General features: G+C 41.5%; 1 protein-coding gene across 3 annotated transcripts; it reads right to left on the reverse strand.

The window, feature by feature from the left end:
• Positions 1–8: 8 nt before the first annotated feature.
• u2surp (U2 snRNP-associated SURP domain containing) lies at positions 9–9535 on the reverse strand. Of its 3 annotated transcripts, none has more exons than XM_079181692.1 (26): positions 9487–9535; positions 8584–8682; positions 8333–8447; positions 8077–8201; positions 7918–7988; positions 7668–7756; positions 7495–7530; positions 7306–7388; positions 6852–7017; positions 6318–6529; positions 5902–5945; positions 3723–3827; positions 3564–3630; positions 3318–3481; positions 3000–3162; positions 2799–2878; positions 2627–2714; positions 2375–2512; positions 2065–2254; positions 1868–1948; positions 1691–1739; positions 1443–1587; positions 1213–1323; positions 1001–1128; positions 735–911; positions 9–511 (listed from the first exon to the last, which is right to left on the reverse strand). In XM_079181692.1, exons 1-26 carry the CDS (start codon positions 9529–9531, stop codon positions 376–378), a joined length of 2907 nt encoding a protein of 968 aa, XP_079037818.1. In that variant the 5' UTR covers positions 9532–9535; the 3' UTR covers positions 9–375. The 3 variants fall into 3 exon arrangements, with proteins under 3 accessions (XP_079037818.1, XP_079037817.1, XP_079037819.1); XM_079181691.1 differs by having other exon boundaries at positions 1691–1742; XM_079181693.1 differs by lacking the exon at positions 7495–7530 and having other exon boundaries at positions 1691–1742.
• Between the last annotated feature and the right edge of the window lie 56 nt (positions 9536–9591).

Genomic DNA, 9591 nt, shown 5'->3' on the forward strand with positions numbered 1-9591 from the left:
TGTTTGATTTAAAAATGACATTTGTTTATTAGGAATCCTTTTTAATGTTAACTACAAAAACAGAAAATGAGCATGAATATGACTATTTTCACAACACTCTGTTCAGGTGTGGTCTACCACATGGATGAATTCCATTGGGAGGTGTTGGGGAATCAGGACACACAAGCACATTTTTTTGTACAATATAAAACAGTAATGGCCCCATCCATTAGAGATACACCCGATGGAAACCCATGCAGCACCCTCCACTCTTCATTGTCTATACATTAACATTTGGGCAGAGATCTTCAGCTACCCAATCATTCAGTCAATCTTTTATACAACACGGCGCAGAAAAGGGAAGGGTGGGGAGGGAGGAGAATAGGAAAAGACGTGTCAGTGTTTGCTCTTCTTTGATTTTTTATGAGACCGGTGAGGTGACCGTGATTTGGAGCGGGACTTCTTAGCTGATTTCTTGGGCGTCTTGGAGCGCGACCTCCTGGATCGCTTGGGCGTGCGAGGTGAGGGAGATCTAGTGGGACAAACAGGACTTTTTTAATTGCATCTAAATGTTTCAACTCTCCTAACCACACTGCAATGAATACAAGAACATCTAGTGTCAGCACTAAAGAACGGTCTGGCTCTTCACAATATCATTCTGGTATAGAGGGAATAAAACAGGCTTCTACCCACAGACTAACCAAAACCTGGCTCTAATGACAACATTAGTGTAAGCACTGGGCAGATAGTCTTACCTCTTTGAGGACTTTTTGATGCTGGTCCGCGGGGAGTCTTTATGGGTGGAGCGGGAAGATGTGTCTTTAGAGTATGAGCGGTCGGAGCGTTCTGATCTTTCTGAACGGGGTGAAGATGACCGGCCCCGTCGGGCGCTACTCCTTGTTGGGCTGGGTGACCCACTGTGACGCCGCTTCCTATCAGCCGGAGAGGAGAAATATATGTAAGACAGGAAATTCAACCAATCCCATGTTTTATAAGTTACACTGACACCTGGTTATCTCACCTCTCTTTCCTGGTTGGCGTGTCGTCCTTTTCTTTTTCCTTCTTCAAATCCTTCAAACGGGCCTCAGCTTTCTCCTTCTCTTTCTTCTCCCTCTCTTTCTCCCGTTCAAGTTTCTCTTTTTCCTTTTCCTACAATAAGGAAACAATAAATTAACCCAATGTTGAATTTCAATTACTGTATTTGATATCATCTATAGGGCCCAACTTCAATACCTTTTGTAGTAATTTGTCCCGGTAGTGCTCCACCTGCTCCTGAATACTCTGCCCAGCCTTCTTCGGCCTTTTCCCAGACTCCAGCTCATCCTGGAACTTCATGACCTTAACCTGGGTGAACAAAGCAACAAAAAGGAAAATGGTCAAAACAATGAATTTTACCTGCATGCACAACACCACAAATATGATATGCTGGTCATGTAGTGTGGGGGTTTCTTATAGTTGTGTACCTCTATTTCTCTGAGCTTTGTGCGTTTCTCTTCATTCATTTCAGACATTTTGGCCTTAATATCGGAGTCCTCTCTGATGGGGTTTGAGTAGCTCTGATTATCATCTGAGCGGGGGCTCCTGTCATCATAATCACTGTCCTCATCCCTTCAGAGTTGGAAACAGAGGATTTAATTAAATAAAAAAAGGTTGAGGGTGCAGCTATGTATTTGCAGAACAGACCTCAAAAGATAGCACACACAAAACTCACTTTTTTGTTTCTTCTGGCTGCTCCAATGCCTCCCATTTTGAAGTCGTCACTGCTAAAGAGCAAACAAAAGAAGGTAAAACTGCAACTAAGAATGCAAACAACCAAATTGGTGACAAAGACAATTTATGTACTTAAGTCAAAGCTTTTCATGTTAAATTTAGTTTGATTCCGCCTCACCTTGAGATTCCAACTCTGACTCTTCCACCGCCTCCCATTTTGAAGGCGCTACCTTGAAGGTTGCATCCTTGGACGGATCCACTATGAAAACCAGGAAAAGAGCAAGAAATTGAGCAACTTTACAAGAGCTGCATACAGTAGAGCCTGTCGGACTGACACCTCATACGATATCCTATGCTGGACTCTGCACAACTCACAAGGTATTCCATCGATGTCTTCTTCCATGGGCTTGATAGGAACACCATCCAGGTCATCCAGGGGGGCTCCGTCAATAGGAGCTCCATCAATGGGCCCTGCGTCAATCGGCACCCCATCCACATCCTCCAGCAGAGACCCATCTACATACTCCCCTATTGGAGCCCCATCAATGTCCTCTGCTGGCTCAGCCTGGACCAAACATGGCACACACACAAAAATCAAGCTAGGACCTAAGTAGCACATGGGATAGGTATAATACAGTATCATTTTTAGAATATTCTAATGGTCAAGTATTGTTACATCATGTACCTCCACAATGACGACAGGGGGTTCCTTCTCTGCAGCGAGATTAACTAGACCCAGGAAGATGTTCTGCAGCTTGATAAGGAAGGGGTCCGGGTACACAGCCCAGTCCTCCCATGCCCGGAAACATGCCATGACTCGTTGCTGCCACAAAGGAGAAAAGCAGAAGGCTGGTTGAGTGACATAATGCTGGTAACAAACTGATAGTGCTCAATTATTAGTGTTTGGTTTACTTAGTGGGATTTGGATGTTTGGTACCTTAAAGTTCTCACTCTGAAGGTGGCCCTGTATCGATTTGTATGTCGCGTTGAGGTCTGCAAAAATCTGGCAAAGCTTCGTCTCAAAACTGTTAAGAAGAGAAGAGAATTCATGTGAATTTGAAACAGAAGTAGGTGAGCTCGGTGTTCCTATCTTGAATTACACTACTCACTATTTTCTGTAGTAAGACGCATTGGACACTTTGGCAGAAGAGTTGTACAGCACATCAGAAACTAGATATAACCGTGCAATCTGAAACATAAAAGAGAACATTATATATATATATTTTTTTTACAAGAATGTCTGCACAGAATTTAATAATCATAGATGCTATTGGTCCTTTTCCGAGCAAAAGATTGCCGCTTCATCTTGCCTTCTTGGGAAGAGGGGTTTTGAGGATGGAGAGAGACTCTGTGACACATTCCACAATCTCCTCAGCTGCTTCGGCATGGCTCAGACAAAACAACATGGCTTCTGCTATGTCTCCCCTCCTGGGAGACATTGCACGCAGCATCTCCTCCAGTTTGTCCCGCTCGCTGCAGAAACGAAGGGCCATAAATATAAATCTACCGAACTGCAGGTTCACCAACAGCGGGGCATTTTAACACATTTCAGGAGTCATGAGAGGATACAGATTGAGACGACATTTTTAACTGGATCAGTGCCAAAAATCATAAAGAAATGGTCTTACTCTTCTTTCAAGCAGCCTTTCTTGCTGCCCTCCTCGTCTTCCTCCTCTTCCTCACCATCGTCATAAGGACCATGGAGGTATGGGTTAAGAGGAGGCGGATGCCACATGGAGCCATTCTTAAACATTCTAAAGTCCTCTGTTTTCCATTTGATTGGTGCTTCGCCCTGAGCAAGCAATTTACAGTTAATATCAAAACCATCATTACATTTTGACACTTTATGCAATTTCATAAGTTAGAAATCAAACCTGTAGTATCGAGTAGATTTTCCACCGGTAGTATACATGTGCTGGGCTTTGGTTCTCAAATAGAAACCTGGAAGAAAGATCATAAACATGAGCATGCAAATACTATTAAGCACTAAAATGTTAAAGGGTGACACATTACTGACGTGCAGTGGCACTGACCTGTACATGGGATTGTTGATTTCTCTGTTCATGATCATGGCTTCAAACATTGGGCCTTCACGCACCACAAACTCGATCATTCGGTGGATGAGAGAGAGCAAATTCCTACAAGAAAAACACAGTTAAAGCAAACGGATTCAGACCGGCCTGACTCTTGACCACTACAAAAGCCTGTCTGTTCAAAGTTTCATTCTGCTTGGTGGTTTGACACTCGGGACAGTTGTCTCTCGACAGACCCGACGGATGATTGACTAAACAAACGTTGTTGGTCGTGACTTGCAGCGGGCCGTCACTGAATAGTGCACTGCCATGGAAGTACTTGTTATAATGTACCTGGCAGACGATGCCACTTAAATGGCTCAGCCAAAATAAAAACAACTATTCATCACTAAGTTACTGTGAAAGATGGGAAAGAAAGTGAGACAACTGTCCAAGAGTGTCACATAACCAGGCTTAAATCAAACATAACCTGAGCCTATGTATAACATCAATACATAAATGCTGCCAAAAAAACAAACTTAAATGACAACGGATGTTACAGTAAACCTGTCTAGGACCCATGTCTATAATGCATGATAAACATACTTATAATGCGTTATAATCTCCTTATATCACTGTGTAATTATAGTTATAAGCACGACATGTATACGATTAATTAACTTTATATGATACTAACTTATAACATTATTATTGCCATAGACTGTAAAATATAAAATATAATCTTGGCAGTGACAATATAAAAATATAATTGTTATGAAACAGGTATATTAGCGATAGAGACAAAACTTCATTTTACTAATTATGGGAATTGTAATACATTTTAAAAAAAAGTCAGCGAGTGACCAGCAATCATGAAGTATTATGATATAATGTGTTATAATTATTGTTACTAAGAATTACGAGTACTTACTTATAGTGCCTATAACTATAATTATACAGTGCTATAAGCCAATTAATACACATACGAATGTTTATAATGCATTATAGACATGGGCATCATAGAAAGCTGTTACCAAACCTTTAAAGTAATTAAGAATAAATTAAAGAAAAACTAACAATTCAGGTAACAGTAGAATTTTGTTTAAGTTTGTGCCTATGTTGTTAAATGATAGTGCAACAAGTCTTAATTACATTGCACTGCATGGACCCTTTCCTTGAAATCTTCCTAGATTCAAATTTTAAAAAAATGGGCAAAAATGATATAAAAAGGCAACGAGTGAAGCTGAAGAACTTGGGAAAGTAGGAGCGAGACATTGACAAGACACTGTATTAACTGAAAAGTCTGTAAATACAGTGCCTATCAACCCCCACTCATGTCCTGACTAATGTGAAGAAGAACCAAAGCAGTACAGGATCGATGGCCTAAATAGGCTAAACATGGTATTTGCTGCTGGAGTTGGTAAAAACTGAATACAATGAGATCACTTAAGTTCTTCTGTGACAATTTTGGGGAGATATATGGTGCAGGCTGCATACAAATAGCCTAAAGTGTCCGACACGACAAAGGATGTCTTTCATTTGACAACACAGAATACATTTACTTGTATTGGAGCCGATCGTACCAATGGCGGGGTAAAATTCAGTATACTTTCCCAATCCATCCCATGATGCTTTTCAGGTCCCTCGCTGCTGCAGACAGTTCAACTTGTGCTGCTCACCAAGGCCAATGTCAAAGGTCATATATAGAATAATAGTGGCAGGTTTGGATTTGTTGGCAGGGGCCAGATTTACTGAGCTCCTGATAGAGTGACAGAGGCCAAGGGGGTCGACGGTCTGAGTGAGCAATGGTCAGAGAGCAGGATCTCACAACTACAGATCTAGAATCAGCAGACTATGCATGTGGCAGAGAAACAATGCCACGAAAGTTGAAAAACAATTAAATGTTGACGTATGGAGTGGAACTGTGATGGACTAGATTCATGATCAAATAAGCACTATAATGGTGTTTTTGCTACGAACAGTAAAGGAAACATGAGTGATGGTGGAGTGTGAAAGAGTACTGTTGGTCAGTATTATTCTATCTACTAATATGATGACATTGTACAACAGCCTCAACCATTGCTCACCCATACTGACCAGCCCCCTGTAGCATGCAGTGATCAATTGATCAAACTTTAGCTTCATTATGGGATGTTTTTTCTAAGTTTGTACACCAATTTAAAAAAAGAAAAACATGTACCTTTCTGTTGGGATAACCACTTTGACTATGGCTTGCGACAGAGTCTGTATATGAAGTCACATCAGATAATAAACATAGAATGTGAGTATTGTTAAAAGGCAACAGTTGAAAAATATAAAAAATGCATTTTAAAGTGCAACTAGATAACAACCATCAGTTTTACTAATGGCCAAACACCCGACACTGGATTCATTAACCATAAAAACCTCTCTAACACACGCTAACATTTCTTTATACCCACACTTTGATATACAGTGCAAAACTAGTTTCATTCAGATAAAAACTATCTCATATTACATGACTGGATTAAAACTTGTACTGACTGCTCATTATAAAGGCTAACATCTCACCATCTGAATTAACAACACACTGCCATATAACCCATGACAAAATCCCAGGCTGACATGCTGAGTTACCTTCTCAAACTCCTCCTTGTTTTTAGGTGGAGGAAGCAAGGGAGCGCTGGGGTTCTTTAACCTCTCCCGGGGCTGCGCATTGAAGGGTAGGCCGGAGGGAGGCGGTGGGAGTGTGTGCTCCATCATGGAAGGAGGGATGTAGATGGGGTGGGGCGGGATGGGCACACCTTTGCCCCATCCTAATTTCATCTCAAAGTTCATTATCATCTTTCCTGTAAGAGTGAAGAAAGCAATTCATTTATATAAATATACACGACTGCTCAAAGGTTTGGGGTCACCCGTTATATTGATGGTTTAAACAGTAGAATTCAGACACCAAATGTAATATTTACATTTCAAATACAGAGAATAATGAAATGATTAGAACTTAGTTTATCTATGGAGGCAAAGTTTTACATGAAAAGATGAGAATACTGTTGTAACCACCCCCCCCCCCCCCCCCCCCCCCCCCAAACCACCCTTTGATTTTGATATGTATATACACATGAACGAATGTCCTTTTTTAATTTAAAATAAAGAAAAGCAGCTTTGTACCATTTAGGTTCTTGAGTGCTCGCTCAGCATCCCTCCTGTTCATGAAAGCCACAAAACCACAGTTCCTCTCCCGAGCCCTCTCCTCGTCTGTTCTCGGCCACATGATCTTCACACTGGCCAGCGGACCGTAACGGCCAAACTCTTGACACAGCATCTCCTCATTCATCTAAAATGGAAAAAACATGCAGGTATATTACTACTTCATGAATCTGCACAACATAACCACTTGAAATTAGGACTATAAGCAACACAGTTAGGTTTGGTATTTAGAGTCGGCTCATAGCAAAGCAAGTAGGGCTGTCAAAGTTGGAATATTCATACTTAAAATAAATTTAGTTGACAGCCCAAAGAGCACAACGCTCAAATCATGCCCTCCTGTTCACAGCAAGGCTTTGTTGGTCAGTGCTTTAGTGTTTCTCTTCTCTACTTCGTATACGTTTGGATAGAAATTCACCTGTGGATTGATGTTTCCGAGATACAAGTTAGTAGTAGATGGGTCTCCAACATCATGGGAACCTGGCGCACAATCATCCAAAACTGCAGAAACAGAACAGAGAAGAATTTCCTTTGGTGTCTGACAGGACAGTGTATTTTCCTTGGCAAGATGAGGATATTCACGGCCACTATAATAAGTCAAAATTACCACTGGACGGACGGTTTCTTCTTGAAGAACCATCCGCTAAAAGAAGCAGAAACGCAGTGTAAATTTTGTTTCAGGGTAAAAGGTGACGGGGGTGGGTGAGTGGAGTAAAGCGTACAGGAAAGCGCCAATTCAGGCCAAGTTAGTACAAGAAACGGTCACTTTAAGACACTTACATGAGCGTCTTCCGTCCGTGCCCGAGAGAGGTTCGAAGCGGCTAACGCGTCCTTTCAGCTTGTGTCTTTCATCCCGTTCCTCCTGTATTCTGTAGGAATCAGGATGCACAACAATTACGTACCACCTATGTTCAAATTACACATTTGTACTTTCGGAACCGCACCATTCCCCACCATAACACCTGGGAACACTCGTTTCCACTACCCTAAACAGTTCAAATGTCCAAGAGGTTATTGTACTGAAACTTACTGTTTAAGTTCTTCTTTGAAGAGCTCCAAGTTGCTCTTCTTCTTCTCCTTTTCAGTAGTTTTCTTCACAGGCTGAAATACACAGGTGGAAACAATATCAAAGCATCATTAACTACAGCAGTTACAATAGAGGCTACTTGTTGAATGTGATAGTACTTACTTGTCTTTTGTCTACTGGTAAAAACTGAGTTGGGGTTTCCAAAGGCAAGAAGCCTTTTGATTGGTTCTCGAAACGTGACTTGGGCTTGTACAATTTCCCTTTCTTCTCATCAGCAGCTGCCTCCTCTGAAAGGTGAAAGAGTATGATTGTTCTGTATTCCACTATTACATTCAAATTTCACTGTTTAAGTCATGGATGGAGCCCGTTGACAACTGTGATTGTGCCCAAACACTTAATGGAGTTAATAGAAATGTACCTTTTGTTGCATTTGCAATACCACCACGGACAAAGGCCTTGACCTTGCCATCCCCTCCTCCTTCAAAAGCAGCAAGAAACTCCTCATAGATCTCCGCTGCTGCCCGCTCATCCTCCTGAACACAGAAACCAGTGTCAAAGTAAATAAACACTGTATCAACTTACAGAGAAGCATCGGTGTACAATGTGTACCCAGTTACCACAGATCATACAGACAATATTCTCCACAAAAAAAAGGAAGCCCATACTTACTTTTTTCTTTATTTCATCTTGTTCCTTCTTGCTTAGGGTCCTCTTTGCCACTGCCATTTTGCCAATGCTGAAAGACTTCAATTTGCTCTCAAGCAACGCCTGTCGATGTAAACAAACAATGGTTGGCTTTCAACATGCATTTCGTAGTCCAACTCTAAATGTTTGTGCATATGGAATATACAGTCACACAGATCAACATTGCTCCAAATAGTATTCATTCATATTCAGATGATTGAGAAAGTGCGACAGCAGTCATGTTGACAGGTAGGTTGCGCGGGATCCATGACCGTAACAACACCCAACTCACTGTAAAGTGGGCTGTGTCCACTTGTAGACTGCAAACCACAGCCCAAACCGTTGATGGTTATTCCGTACGTTGCAATTACTTAATATAATTTAAACTTAGTTGCATCTGGACATCAGGATGTAAATACAACAGAGCTAAATTACCCAGAGGCCTAAACAAGCTGCTGCAGCGCCACCGACTCAATGCATTAATCGGCGGATGACTGAAACAAGGCTCAGATATTGTTAGGCCCGAGTTCCATAATATTACATTTAACTACTACTTCATCACATTATATAACTAAACTTCGTTCTAGTGTCTCGTTTTATCACTATCAGCCTGTGAGCTGGGCTAATAGCGTTTCTTTCTGGGTCAACTGCCCTGACTAGTCCTTCTTGTGTAGCGTTAGCTAACTCGCTTAGCTTAGCTATATTAGCCAGTGTGGATAGCTTTAGCACGCTGGTAGTTAGCTACCACAATTGCGCACATTCGTAACTTTAGCCTCCTGCATGCTTTAAATAGGTAAATAGTCACGGTTGGTCAGGCATTCGAATATGTACATCGTTTCACTACAACAGAAAATACCTAGCTAATGCAAGTACAAACGGTAAATTCACCTTAGCGGTAGCTTTTTGAGAGCCACCAGGCGTTCGGTCCGCCATCTTTTGTGTGACTAAAAAAAAAATCGATCATCGATGACATGATAGCGGCAAACGTGAAAC

Source organism: Pholis gunnellus (genome assembly GCF_910591455.1).
Source record: "Pholis gunnellus genome assembly, chromosome: 20".
NCBI classification, from domain to species: domain Eukaryota; kingdom Metazoa; phylum Chordata; class Actinopteri; order Perciformes; family Pholidae; genus Pholis; species Pholis gunnellus.